The 15,147-nt window shown below is 44.7% G+C and overlaps 1 protein-coding gene across 2 annotated transcripts in view; it reads right to left on the reverse strand.

The window, feature by feature from the left end:
- CAPRIN2 (caprin family member 2) overlaps positions 1 to 15,147 on the reverse strand; it is a 743,926-nt gene that overhangs the window by 296,706 nt on the left and 432,073 nt on the right. Inside the window, exon 17 of one of the 2 annotated variants that reach the window (XM_069228194.1) lies at positions 3,540 to 3,590. The exons of the other annotated variant lie outside the window; for it this stretch is intronic. Coding sequence (XP_069084295.1) covers positions 3,540 to 3,590 — 51 coding nt within the window. The remainder of the gene's footprint in view (positions 1 to 3,539; positions 3,591 to 15,147) is intronic. 2 annotated transcript variants of the gene reach the window in all.

Below are 15,147 nucleotides of genomic sequence, written 5' to 3' on the forward strand. Positions count from 1 at the left end.
GCCTCCAAGCCCAAGCTTGCTGTGGCCGAAGAATATGGTCATCTTGGGTTTGCACAAACCATGAGTTTTGGGCTTGTTTGCTGTAGTTCCCGTTTGCTTTAGTCCAAAAAAAGGTAGGTAAGTCCGGGCCTAGAAACATTTACTCAATTAGTCAGAGGGACTAGGAGTGCCTTAAGGTGAACCCCCACCCACACCCTGGTGAACACAAACCTAGACCCTCAACAATCCTTCTGGACTTTTGCAAGGGTACTCTGCCGACTGTACCTGCTGCCCTCTGCTTCTGTGATCTGTGAGGGATTGCATCTTAAAAACCAAGGGCAGGAATATCTCCAAGTATCATAAGACAGATCCTCTGGGTGGCTCTAGGAACACAAGGCAGCTGAAAAGTAAATTCCTGTGGAGAATCCAAGCTGACCGCTGGCAAACAGACCTGGCTATTGCCCTCTGCCTGATATCTTGAGTCTAAGTGCTCCCCTGAGGTTTTGGGAGCCTTGGTAGTCAACTCCTGTGACTGCTTCAAAGGTTTTGACATAGTTCCCAAACTTCTTCTGGTGCCCAGAGCTTTAAGGGAACCAACCGTGAAAAGTATCAGACTGGCAGTTTCACGGCATTAAAATGAATTTCTGGTTAGCCCCAAATGGAGAAGTGTTTGTGTTCAGAAAAATGACATTCTTTGCAGATTAAGACTACTTCCAGGCTATAGCAGGGCCAACCTACTTGGTTCATCTGATCCACACTCCATCGCGGTCTGCCTCAAATTACACCTAGGTCCTAGACTACCACAGTCGATGACTACCATTGGTGCTTTGCTCTTTGTGGTGCTATTTTCAACTAAATCTTTATAAATTAATATATCTTGTTCCCTTTATTGGATTTGTTATTTGGGTATCATTTTGCGTACTAAAATGTCTTTCATAAACTGGAGCAGGAATTGTGGTGATGTGGTTTTGACTTTAAACATTTTGGTACATCTAAATGCTTTTCACATTTTGTCCAAATTGCACCAGTCTGCTTTGTGCCACAGCTAACAAGGGTTAAGCTCCAGTTTAAATTACTGAAATCTGGATCTGGCTATTACTTCTGGTGCCTACCAATCCACCTTAACCGTTGGACTACTTTCTCAATTCTTACCCAATATGGTGTGTAGGTTCCAATATTGAAATCTCAAAAGCAATAACTACAGTTAAGTTGTTGGTTACATACAAAGTTTTTTTATTTATTTATTCAGTAGCAATAATTACATTGATAGCATACATGTTAAATATGGCAATTATAAAGCTAAGGATTGTTACTTTAAACTTATCTAAGCTTATAGATTGCGTTTTTGTGATGCAAGTTAACAATTTACTCTTATAATTAAATGTCCCTCTTTCCTGTTCCCAGGTGCTGGCATGAAAGAGAGCATCAAGTGCTCATTGTTTTTGGGCCCATGTAGTGTTTAAAGACTTTGAGGCCTGGTGTTATGATCAGGAGTAAGCTGGAACTCATGGACAGCATGGTGCTTAGAGAGACCCCAACAGAGGAAGAAGCATTATCTGTGGTTTGGGAGAGCTAGTGAGTAGCAACTGAGGCACACGTTTACCAAGAAAGGCTACTAGGTCAGAACTGCCAAGGGACCAATCATAGTAGAGCCCATGAGAAGGCAGAAACTTCCAGGTGAATAAGAACCAGCAGTAGCCATGGGCAGCTACTTAGTTGTATAGCTCCTTGTTCAGTTCCCTACGGTTATTCCTTGCCTTGACCTTTGTTGTGTTTTTCCGTTACGTCCCTCTCTGCAGTTCCATCAGCCTTATGACGTCTTGCATTCTGGTGCTTTCCAATCACATTCTGCTGCAGTACTAACTTGTCAGCATCTTCATTTGGAATTCTACAGTCTCTGAACCTGGCTCAGTATTCAGGTTCTCTATGTAGCAGGAAGTACTCCTATGCTTGTTATCAGCATGCTCTCATAGTGAACCTGGTAATTCATGGACTGAAATACTGTCTAAGTGCATCTACAGTATAAGTGCTTCTATGGGCCAATATATCTCATGTCATCCTATTAAGCTTTACTGTAGAGACGTGTTAGCTTGATGACCGTAAGTGCGGAGACATACATAATGGAGATGCCAGATTACCTTGAGAAGCGGCTTCCTGTGTCTCTCAAAAGTTAACCCCCAAAATCCCCTAATAGAAAGCACAGGCCCAGAGTCTACAATCCCGTCTGACATGCATCTGTGAGAGTGCAGGCTTGTAGATTTTAAGCGAAACCCCAAAACAGGTTCTCAGCACCAGAACTTTACACCTAAGAAGGTGAAGCATAAGAATTCATAGTGTATTTTCTTTTTAGATTTAGCAAGAACCATAAATTGTGCTGCTTGTATTTTATGAGTTCTTACAAGAACATGTATAGGAAACTTGGCTTCTTTGCAGATGCCCCTCGCCCTCACTTTATGCCTCTTTTAGAACTACTAGATGCTGGTTTTTGACTGATCGTGCACTGCGGCCTGCTAAACAGACCTCCGTGCCAGTGCTCTTTCCTTAAAAACAAGGTATGTCTAATTGTTACAGTTGGCACAGGACTTTAACACCCCTGTAAGTCCCTAGTAAATGGTACCCCTGGTACCTAGGGCATGGGGTACTACAGCAGGTCTCTAATGGCTGCAGCATAATTTATGCCACCCTAATTGCACACAGCCTGCCAATGTAGACTGCATGTCACTGTGTAAACCCAGAGTATAAGTCTGACATGGCGCACACATTGTGCGCCATGCCAAAGTCATGGCATGCGTTATATGTAAGTCACCCCTACAGCAGGTGTTAATAGCCCTAAGGAGAGTGCATTATAATACATGTGAGGACATATCCGACTGAACAGATATGCCCATGAGGTCTAGTTCCATTCCTAGACATTGTAAATGACCGGGCAGTCAAATACAAGCATGTACACAGCACTGATCAGCACAAATGATCCAGCTACATGATGACAGCAAGGAAAATACTGGCGTTTGGTATCAAACACATCATCTTAATAAATCCTTACTGATGCCAGTGTTGGCTTTATTATGATATGCACACAGTGAGCACCTTAGAGGTGCCCCCTGCACCCTACTAGTTCTCTAGTGTGCTGGCTGTCTGGTTTGAACCAGCCTGTCACCACAGACAAGTTTCTGCCCCCCCCCCCTTCTCATCCTCCTCCTCCACCCCAGAACTGAGCGCCTCAGCTCTCAGAAGTCAGAAACAATGCCTGAACTGGAAGGAGGGTTTATCCCCTCCGCCAGCAGGATGGCTAGTAAATCTGCAGACCAAGGCCAGGGACTTCAAAGTAACAGTGTGCTTTCCTCAAACCTGCACTCTTGATCTGCATTTTAGTAAGATCCGACATCTCACCCACTGTATATCGAACTGCCCACTTGCTTTTGGGATACATTTTGGCTTGACATAGAAGCTACCTGAAATTATCAATACACATGAAGGACTTTGTGTTAGCCCAACTGAACCACAGCTTTGAATTTGCACCAATCACTTCTTGAAACAACCCAGGAATATTTTAGGCTTACCATCATGTTTTTGGCTGTTTGCATATTTCCACTTGCTAGATAGTGGTTCCGCTGCAATGAATAAGGGACTATTTTACATTGAAAAGTGCACTCAGACTGTCAAATTTATTATCACATACAATGCATATTATAAGAAACAATATTTGCTGTTCTTTCCATTGCAAGCATATTTGCCTACATTCAGATAACAAGCAGTAGGATTTTTAAACTTTCAAGGTGCTGATTAGCAGATGAACATTGGAAATTACTTCAAATAATCCTTTACCCCGATTATGTCAACACAGGTAATCATACTGTCGCAAATACAACACTACCCAAAAACCCTGATATAGATATAAATATTTAGAGCCAGGCAGCAAATTGCTGCCAGTCCTAAATTGTAGTGATTTTGCACAACATCATCTTTTATTTACTAATTAAAAAGAAATAATAATAAAATAAAAAAAACAGACCAGTATCTTTCCGCTGGACCGTGTATTCGTTCTGACGCACTCCTGTGCATGTATTTTTCACAGATTCACATGCTTGTATCATTCCCATTTGTCAAAGAGGGAGTCCCACAGTACCATAACATAGCAGTATACATTATTACCATAGGCCCAAATGAAAATGAATAGTCACTTTAATAACTTATCTTTGTCCTTCTGACCAATCAGGTAACACCATCTAGAAAACTCCCAAGAGAGGCTGCATCCCTCAGATTTTCAAACAAGTGTAAAAAACTTACAGGACGCAAGGGGGGACGCAGGGGAAGAGGGTGGGTCGTAAGTGAATCTATGAAGGATACCAATACTGTTTAACTGCAGTTATCGATAAGTAACTCATTCTCTTATTCAGTATTGGATCTTTCATAGATTCACATGCTTGAGTCAGATAGCAAAGATTTTTTTATAAGTATGCTTTTGAAACAATATAAATACTATAGGGGGATGGTGGGTAAGAAATCAATACACTATCTACATCATCTGAAATTAATATTCCAGATATGCAAAAGAGGACATTGGACCATACTTAAATATGAATATAAAAACCTCATGAGTAGAGGCTCACCTTATTGGAACAAATTACGCAACACTGCCTGTCCTACTGCAGCATCATCACAGTGCGCCGATTCTAGACAGTAGTGCTGCATGAACATGTGGGTGCTTCTCCATGTGGCAGCACAGCAAATCTTCTCTAATGGCACTCCTGCAAACAGAGCAGTCAAAGTGGAAACTGCGCTTGTTTAGTGTGCTCTGGCCTTTGCTGTAAGTGATGGCAGTGGAAATCCAACGTGCCAATAGTGGCTTTTGTGACTGAAGCGCCTTATTGAGTGACCATTTGTTACTAAAAGTTGGTCAGTCTTAGGTATTTGCAGAGTACGATGCAAACAGAATTTGAGGCACCATTTGACATCCAAAGTATGAAGAGACTGCTCAGCAGGAGTGGCTGCATTTGGGACAAAGGCAGATAGTATTATGGGGTCATTAAGGGGGCACTGAGATGGGACTTTGGGAATAAAGTTAGGGTTTTTCCTGAGAAGTACATAATCTTCAGTAAAGTGCAGGAATGATTCCTGCGCTGTGAAAGCCTGTATTTCACTGACTCTCCTAACGGAGGCGAGAGCTAACAATAACGTCACCTCCGAAGTAAGGAACTTTAGGTCTGCTTTGAGAATGGGTTTGAATTGTGGTTTCATTAGCTGGGAAAGAACTATATTGAGATGCCATTCCGGAGGAGGAGCTCGGACCGGAAGGAAAGCTGTGAATAATCCTTTCATGAATTGTTTAGCTATTCTCATGGAGCAAAGGGAAAGAGTGAGTTGAATGCCTGTATCTCGAAATTGCTGTAAGGTGAACCTTGACAGACGCATGCACTGACCCTGATTTAGCGAGCGCTAGGCGATACAACAATCTGTTCAGGTGATGCTTTCAAGGGTTGCAGGTTACATTGGTGACAAAGCACAGAATTGCTTCCATTTTAACCTGTATGTCTTGTTTGTGGATTCAGCTCTTGCTTTATGTAGGATATCTCTACGGTCCTGGGGAATGTCTAGGTCCTCGAATTCATTCAATGCATAAGCCATGCACACAAGTGGAGAGGCTGGTTCCAGATGCAGGAACTGGTCCTGGTTCATGGTCAACAATGTTGGCATCACCAGGAAGTGAATGAAATTGCATTCCGACAACAGGAGGAGCTCTGTAAACCAGTGCTGCCTGGGCCACCTGGGAGCACTCAAGTGACACGCTTTCTTCTCACATTCCTGAGAACCTTTGGTATGAGAGGGAAAAGCTGATCATCTCATCAAAAGGGCATTTACCCATGACTCTGGGAGTGGATAGACTGGCGTGGAACTGGCATTTGTTTTTCTTGTTTGCGATCCAATGCTGGTGTACCCCATTCTGAAAATATCCTGTTTCTGTGTTTGGTCTATTTACCACGCATGGCAACTGTCTTTTGCTCTCAGCATGTTCACAACAGTGTTGTTGATTCCAGACATATGTTCGGCTCTAAATATATATTGTGGATTGTGAGCCAATTCCACAGCTCCTGGGCTTCTTGGAAGAGAGTTAGTGATCAGGTACCTCCTTGTTTATGTAATGCATGCCGGTTGTATTGTCCGCACAAACAAGTACCAAGGCACCTGCTATTCTCAGAAGAAAAACAAGTAATGTGAGAAATAGGTCTTTCAATTGCAGTCTTTTGATATGTCAAGTTGTCTGCGGAGTCAACCACTGTCCCTAAATTTGCAAGTCCTGCAGGTGGCCACTCCAGGCCTTGGAAAGGTGTTTCTGTGGTTATGGCAAACGCTGGGATCTGAGGTAGAAACGTGAGGCCTTGTGACAGATGAGAAGTTTAAGACCACCACACACTAGAGCCTCCTTTGGGGTTGGAGTGATAGCTACAATATCATTGAATGAACCTTCTGTCTGGATCCACGGCTTCTGTAATTCTTTTCGCAATGCAGTGCTTAATTTGTGCTTGTTTCCGGTGCGGGCCACCAGCACTTATTTTTGAGGGCTGGGGCTTATTCGTCTGCCTCAAGCATTTGCTGCGAGCATAAGACACATGGGCAAGACGGGTGAAGGGAAAAACGAAAACACGTCAGAAAAGGAGAAAGTAGAAAGCTGCAAGAGTGAGCTGAAGGGGCAGAGAATTGCTTCATATGGATTGAAGAGGCCCGAGTTGGCTTCAGGATTACGCCGCCTCAGTATTCAGTGTTCACACATTTAATTGCAGCAGCCGCATGTTTAAGAGGAGGCTTTTGGGCAAGGGCACTTTTTTGTTTACAAATTAAGCACTGTTGCAATGGCCTCATCTTCAGTTGTGAAGGAGGTACTAGACTGATCGCAGAAGACAACGTGCCCAACAACGACTTGTACAGGAGAACTGAAGCTGACCTTTGACAGCTGGACTACTAGAGCTCTTAGCTTGAGTGGTCTGTCCTGAGATAAATACGCTTGGGTGTGGATGGTATCCAGGAGAGAATCTAGGAATATTACAGTTTTGTTTGGAATAGTTACTGATTTCTGGAAGTGGACGGCAAGACCTAGTTTGTGGAATAAGTTTAGATAGGCTTGAGGGGCTCTGGATGCCTCATACTTTGTTGGAGCTTTCAGCAGCGAATTGTTTAAGTAGGCAAACACTTTGTAGCCTTGAGATCTGAGAGTGGCTGCTACTGGTGCCAGGCACTTGGTGAATATGCAAGGTGCCAATTTGAGCCCGAATGGAAGGACTTTAAATTGGTAATGGGTATCAGCTACAGTGAAGCGGAGATTATTTCCTGTAATTGGGATGTATGGCGATGTGGTGCATCCTACAAGTCATCATGAAATCGCCCCAAGAGATGCAGGATATTGGAGCGTGTGACCTTCTGAAATGATTACTTGCAGAAGAATTTGTTCAGCTTTAAGTCCAAAATGAGCCTCCATTTCCCTGTTTTCTTTAGAATCAGGAAGAAGCGGGAGTAGAAGCCTATGCCCTTTTGTGAAAACAGAACTCTTGATTGCTCTCTCTGCAAGCATGGTGAGTGCTTCTTTTCTCAGTACGTGAAGATGAGGGGTGTTTCATGGTCTCTGCACAAATTCTAGGGTATGGTCAGAAGTGATCAGGTCTAATACCCACTTGTCCAAGCTTCTCTCTCCTTTGGGGTAGATGGCTGGAGATAGTCGCACCCACAGGATGGGATGTGGCACCTGTAGCCGGCATCCGGGGAGTTCACTGTTTGCGACCAGTGTCTACTCTGGGAGGGCTGCTTCCCAGCGAGAACCTTGTTTGTTATAGGCCACTGCAGGTGGCTGCTGGTACACTGGCCTATAATGTTTTGAAAGGGCTGAAACTGCTGAGGACATTGATACGATCCTCTATAGGTGGAAAAACCTCTTCCACGAACTCCCCGAAAGGGCAGTTTCTTATACTGCAGGGTGGCAAGGGATCTAGCTGTATCTGTGTCGGTCTTTATTGCTAGCAGTGCATCATCGATGTGCTTTCCACAAAAGCGTCTCACCATCATAGGCCATATCAAAAACTTTAGATAGTATGGACCTCCGACCTGAAAGATTGATTTCAGCCATCCTTGGCATCTGTGGACTGCTGTTCCAGCTAGTTGACGAAAGCCTGTTCATGTCTCCTGTGCAATCTATCACCTGAGAGGAGGTGTGTCCTCCTTGCAGGACCTTTGCTGCTTCAGCTTGTCAGGGATAAGGTCCATGAGGTTGCTGATGTCCGATCAAATCATTTGCCTATCGTAGTTGTCACAGATGGCCAGCGAGTTTAATGTTCGTACTACAATGGACATGAGGGAAAACCTCTTGACCACATTACCCAGATGTCTGCCTTCCCTGTCTGGTGGTGTAGAAATGGAAGTGGAAGGGTTCTTTAAGCGACATTGCGCGGCTTGAAATATTACAGTCTGGTTTGGGATGACCTGTAAGGCAGGCAGGCAAGTTTTCCAGGGCCTTGTACTTCTTGCCTATCCGTGGAAGTAGTCAGGTTTTTCATCATCTTAATCCCTTACTCTCATATGTAATCAACTATGGGGATTGAGCAGACTGATTTCCTTGCCTGCTCCTTAAAATCATATATAGTACAGTCAGTCTGCTTGATGGAATTTGGGAGGTGAAATCTCATTGCTGCCCTGTCCAAATTATGAAACTCCATCTCCCCCGCCCCCCAGTTCTTCCTGTGGTTGTTGAGGTTGGCAATGGAGCTTGTAATGCCTTCTTGAAGGAGGAGCATAGTATAGTTGATAACAGAGTTAGTCTTCCTCATCAAGATTATCCTCTTTGCATTTAACCAGTAACTGGGATGGACTGTGCGCAGACCCAGAGGGTCCATCCTTATCAGACTCCTCCATGTCCAGCAGATGGGATGGAGGAAAAGGTGACACTTTACTGGGGGACGTTATTGGTGGAGTCAATGTCTTCAGAGTCAGTTTATCGTCAACCGTCCAGTCATCATGGTTGGCAAAGGAGTCTTCGACACTGATGAAATGTTTTGCAGTCACCGATGTTTCAGTGTTGCCATCAATGGTGGTGTCAACGGGGCTGCCGTCGACAAAGGATGAATTCTCAATGATAATGGGAATGTCAGCTGTCGCAGTTGTTCTCAGAAGATGGTCTCGTGGACAAGATGGTGCTCACCACAGTTGGCATTGATGAGACACTCGTCGACGGAGATGTTGTCACTGAAAGTACCATCTTGCCTGGCATGTTACCCCCCATTTTTACATGTATGTAAGTTTGTTTTTGCCTGTCTCACTGGGATCCTGCTAGCCAGTGCTCATAGTTTGTGGCCTGAATGTGTATACCTGTGTAGTGACTAAGGGCCAGATGTATCAAAGGTTTTTACCCATTCTGTGTCTATGGGAAAAAGTGTTCGTACATATGGTCCCAACTGTCACTGTGGCTCTTCTAATCAGAACCTCAGTGCTTATGCTCTCTCAGCCTTTAAAACTGTCACTATAGGCTAGTGACCATTTTTACCAATTCTAATTGGCACATTGGAACACCCTTATAATTCCCTAGTATATGGTACCTAGGTACCCAGGGTATTGGGGTTCCAGGAGATCCCTATGGGCTGCAGCATTTCTTTTGCCACCCTTAGGGAGCTCAGACAAACCTTTACACAGGACTGCCATTGCAGCCTGAGTAAAATAAGGCACACATTATTTCACAGCCATTTTCACTGCACTTAAGTAACTTATAAGTCACCTATATGTCTAACCTTCACTTGCCGGGTGCAAAGTTAATAAGTGTGAGGGCAACCTTGCAGTAGCAGAGGTGCCCCCACATAGTTCTGGGCCATTTCCCCAGACTTTGCGAGTGCCGGGACACCATTACACGCGTGCACTACATATAGGTCAATACCTATATGTAGCTTCACAGTGGTAACTCTGAATATGGCCATGTAACACGTCTAAGATCATGGAATTGTCCCCCCCCCCCACGCCAAATCCGGTATTGGGGTGCCAATCCCATGCATCCACGGGGCTCCACTATGGACCCCGGGTACTGCCAAACCAGCTCTCCGGGGTTTTCACTGCAGCTACCGCTGCTGCCACCCCACAGACAGGGTTCTGCCCTTCTGGGGTCTGGGCAGCCCAGTTCCAGGAAGGCAGAACAAAGAATTTCCTCTGAGAGAGGGTGTTACACCCTCTCCCTTGGAAATAGGTGTTGAAGGCTGGGGAGGAGCAGCCTCCCCCAGCCTCTGGAAATGCTTTGGAGGGCACAGAGGGCGCCCTCCTTGCATAAGCCAGTCTACACCGGTTCAGGGAACCCCCAGACCCTGCTCTGGCGTGAAACTGGACAAAGGAAAGGGGAGTGACCACTTCCCTGCCCATCACCACCCCAGGGGTGGTGCCCAGAGCTCCTCCAATGTGTCCCAAACCTCTGCCATCTTGGATCCAGAGGTGTGAGGGCACTCTGGAGGCCTCTGAGTGGCCAGGTCCAGCAGGTGACGTCATTGACAGCTCTTGATAGGTGCTTACCTGACTAGGTGGCCAATCCTCCTCTGAGGGCTATTTAGGGTCTCTCCAGTGGGATTTTCCTTAGATAACAACTTGCAAGAATTCACCAGAGTTCCTCTGCACCTCTCTCTGACTTCTGCCAAGGATCTACCGCTTACTGCTCCAGGACGCCTGCAAAACTGCAACAAAGTAGAAGTAGAAGACTACCAGTGACATTGTAGTGCCTAATCCGGCTGGCTTTCTCGACTTTCCTGGTGGTGCATACTTAGGGCGCTGCCTGCCTTCATCCTGCACTGGAAGCCATGAAGAAATCTCCAGTGGGTCGACGGAATCTTCCCCCTGCTTCAGCAAGCACCAAACTTCAGCATCACCTGGTACTCTGGGACCCCTCTCATCCGGACGAGTGTGGCCCCTGGAACACAGGTGCTGAACCCAACTGACCCAGACTATCCAGTGGTCCAACTGTCCAAATTTGGAGGAGGTAAGTCCTTGCCTCCCCTCTCCAGACAGTAATCCTGTGCACTGTGTGAACTGCAGCTACAAGGGCTTCTGTGCACATTTACACAAAATCCTTCGTGCAAGCCAAGCCTAGGTCACTAGCACTCTGTCCTGCAATGCTCAGCTCCCAGAGTTCATCTCAGACTTCGTGGGGCCCTCTTTTACAGTGTTGAGACAACCGCTGAGTACAGAGTTCTTAAACCCATGTGCAAGTGCTTCTGTGGGTGCTACATTCTTGTGTGTGGGCTCTCTACATTGCTGAGGGCCCCCCTCTGTCTCCTCTCCCAAGTAGCAACATCCTGGTCCTTCCTAGGCCCGGGCAGCACCCTTTTTCTTTAACCGCAACTCTTACAGCTAGCAAGGCTTGTTTGCAGTCTTTTGCCAAAGAAACAACTCTGCATCCTCCAGCACTCAGTGGGTCATCTTCTGCACAAAGGAGAAGTTCCTGGCATCTTTCCTTGTTGCAGAATCTTCAGCTTCTTCCATCCGGAGGCAGTCATTTTGCACCTTTATCCAGGGTTTAGTGGGCTCCTGGTTCCTGCCCCCACCCCACACACTTTTAGGACTCTTGGACTTGGTCCCCTTCCTCTGCAGGTCCTAAGGTCCAGTAATCCGCCTTCAGTGCTTTGCAGTCTGTTGTGGTCTTTGCAAAATCCTCTATCATGAGTTTAGTGTGTTTCTGGGGGAAATAGTAGTACTTTACTCCTACTTTCCAGGGTCTTAGGATGGGGTATCTTGGACACCCTTAGTGTTTTGCTACACTCCCAGTGACCCTCTACACACTACACTAGCCTAGGGGTCCATTCGTGGTTCGCATTCCACTTTTAGTATATGGTTTGTGTTGCCCCTAGACCTATTGAATCCTATTGTATTCTACAGTGTTTGCACTACTTTCTGACTGTTTTACTTACCTGATTTTGGTTTGTGTGTATATTTTGTGTATTTTACTTACCTCCTAAGAAAGTATATCCTCTGAGATATTTTTGGCACATTGTCACTAAAATAAAGTACCTTTATTTTTAGTAACCCTGAGTATTGTCTCTTATGATATAGTACCTATATAAGTGGTATAGTAGGAGCTTTGCATGTCTCCTAAGTCAGCCTAAGCTGCTCTGCTATAGCTACCTCTATCAGCCTTAACTGCTAGAACACTACTAAAAGGGGATAAATGGACCTGGCACAAGGTGTGAGTACCATTAGGTACCCACTATAAGCCAAGCCAGCCTCCTACACTCTACACTTCAGAGATAGGGTGGTGGGCTGAGAGAAGGCCTTCTCTGTAGAGATGTGGTGTATTCTCCTTTATCAGAGTATCCTTATGGTGTGTTTTTAAGGCCGTTCTACTCTCCTCAGATGTCCAGTGATTAGAGGATGTTCCCTTTTTGCAGCCTCTTGGTGGTGTCACTTTCCTCACCAGAAGTAGTCGTTTTCTGGGTTTTGGACTTCTGTAGCCACAGAAGTAGCCTTCCCTCTCTATCCTTAAGAGTCTTTTGAGCAGAAGGTTCTACATACCTTACAATCTTTTACCTGGTGGTTGGAGTAAAGACAGTAAAGGCATTCTTTATGTGGGTCATCCACATGTAGTCGCTTTTTTCCACAGAGCTGAAGAGTCCTTTACTTGAAGTATAAGATATCTGAATTCTTGGTTTGAATTAAGGAAAAACTGACCAGAGCTCAGGGAGACTCCCTTCACACAACGTGCAGTAGAAAATCAGAGTCAGCTCCTTGGGAGTGTTACAAAGGGTGCAGTCACCCGACTGGTCATAGTTCATGTTTGGTCCTTTAAAAAAAAAAAAAAAAAAAAAAAAAAAAAAAACAAGTAAAGTAAGATAAGTTATTAAAATGACTGTTCATTGCCATTAGGGCCTACGGTAATGATACATACTGTTATGGTACTGTGCAGCTCCCACTTTGACCGGGAGTGATTTAAGCATGTAAATCTATGAAAGATCCAATACTAGATAATCATAAGTAGACAGACACTAATGCATCAAAAACAGATGTCCCTAATTACTCAGCATTTGAGAACAACCGTGGTTTAACTGCTCTCCTGAAGGAGAAATGATCTGGTATCCCACAAAGGAATAAGGGCTGAACCTTGGTACCTAGAGAAAGGACTATGTGGAAAACCTGATTTCTCTGATAGGGCAGTGGTTCAAAATCTTCCTGCACAGGTAGACTGATCCATAGTTTTGCATTAGCTGGTGGTTTTAAAGTAGTTTGTTGAATGGTAACCAATATAGTCCGATTCAGAAAGACAAGATTAACTTTTTTGATAAGATTGCTGCATTTTGGAATCCTAATTGACAATTACATTTTGCCAGAAGCCAAGGTAAAGTGAATTGCAATAAACAAATCGGGAAAGAATAAGAGCTTGAGCTAGCCTGCGTTTTTAGGAATTAGGTAGCGTTGGAATTTTATTTTAAGCAATCGGACAGTGGAGCAAGAAGTTGAAACTGATTTGTGAAGAGAGTTTCTGGTCAAACTAGAAGCTCAGATTACAAACTCCAGATTGGTGGGCAGAAGTCCCCGTACTCCCCTGACCTGTCTCACTGGAGACCAGGAGGCTCCTTTTCCCAAAAGGAGGATATATTCTTTGTATTATTCAAAAGTATACTATCATACATGCAAGCAGAAACCTTTACCAAACAGCTGAAATTTAGGAGACAATCTGAAGAATCACTGCCTCACTCACAGGGCTTGCCTCACTCACACATGTAAAGTATGGAGCAGGGTAGCTTGTGAGCGGAGCAGCTCCATCCCCTGCGTCCAATAGGCTCCAGGCTCAACCTCTAGTGGCCCTGTTTACAGTTAGAAAGAACGTGTGTCTGTTATATTCTTCACTGTCCAAATGGACTGTCACAATGACGACTTGAGCAAGGAAGCTTAATGAAGGCAAGGTAAAATCGGTAGGACTGGCTAAAAAGCCATTGCCTGCTGTCTAAATCAGTAGGGCTAGCAAGTGTGTTAAGTGCTGAAACACAAATTGTTTGGCAAGACTGAATTAACGACAACATAAAAAAAAGTTTAACAGCAAGGTAAAGAAAATCAGTTTTTAGCATACAACCAATGGATTACAAAAGCAAGGAAGTAGCCAGAAAAATCCTGCCTCCTCCACTGTTATCCCAAAGCCATCAAGAAAAATATGGAAATCAGCTTGTCACAACCGATTGAGAGAAAGTGAGGTTTGAAGGCACGTTTGACATTTCTAACCTCTGTACAGAAGAGATGTGCATCCACTGTATCAATGTTAGATTTATCTATGAAATGCACTAATGAACAAGTTACTTACCTTCGGTAACGCGTTATCTGGTAGAGACAAAATTTGGCTGTAGATTTCTTACCTTTGAATTTCATCAGGCTTCAGACTGGATACAGAAGACTTTTCATGGGCAGTACCCCTGCGTACTGGTAGGCAGCTTCGGTGCTGTGTCTGGTCATACTCCCTGGAACGGACTTCAGTGTCACTTATATAGGCGCCACCTCAGTGCACAGATGGCATTTACTTTTCATGACTTCCCACGCCAGGAGCGCAGAGCCAGAAAGTGCATCAACTAGGAACCTGAAAGGGACCGTCCCAAGCCCTACAAATCTGTCCTCAGAGCGGGGAGGAATCTGGTAACAAATTATCTGGTAGAGATAATATCTAGTTGCAAAGGTAAGTAACTTGTTCATCTGCTAGAGACATCTAGCTGCAGATTCCTTACCTTTGAATAGATACCCAAGCTACACCATCTCCAGCTGTGGGCTGCAGACAATTTATTAAACTAGGAAGTCCTGCAGGAGCAAACAGGCGAAATGCCCACCCCTGTGGACCAGACTGTCCAGGCAAACGTGTTTGGTAAATGAGTGTGGGGATGCCCATCTTACTGCCCGATAGATATTCAGGACTACGACTCCACATGTTAACGCCGTGGTCACAGTTTGTACTCTAGTAAAATGGCCCCTTAAGGTCTCAAGAGGCTGCTTCTTAGCAAGTGGGTAGCAGTGTGGGATTTAGAAACAAAGAACAACCTGTAGGAAGCTAGCTTTGTATATACTCTAACCAAATTGAGTATAGTGTGCACAGAGTCCAGGGGTTCCCCAAAGGCTAAAGTAGATAATACTAATGCTCTCTTTTGTAGTAGTGTGATTGAGCAGTTAAGCTTATCAGAGGGTAGGGCA

This window comes from Pleurodeles waltl, chromosome 4_1 (genome assembly GCF_031143425.1).
Source record: "Pleurodeles waltl isolate 20211129_DDA chromosome 4_1, aPleWal1.hap1.20221129, whole genome shotgun sequence".
NCBI classification, from domain to species: domain Eukaryota; kingdom Metazoa; phylum Chordata; class Amphibia; order Caudata; family Salamandridae; genus Pleurodeles; species Pleurodeles waltl.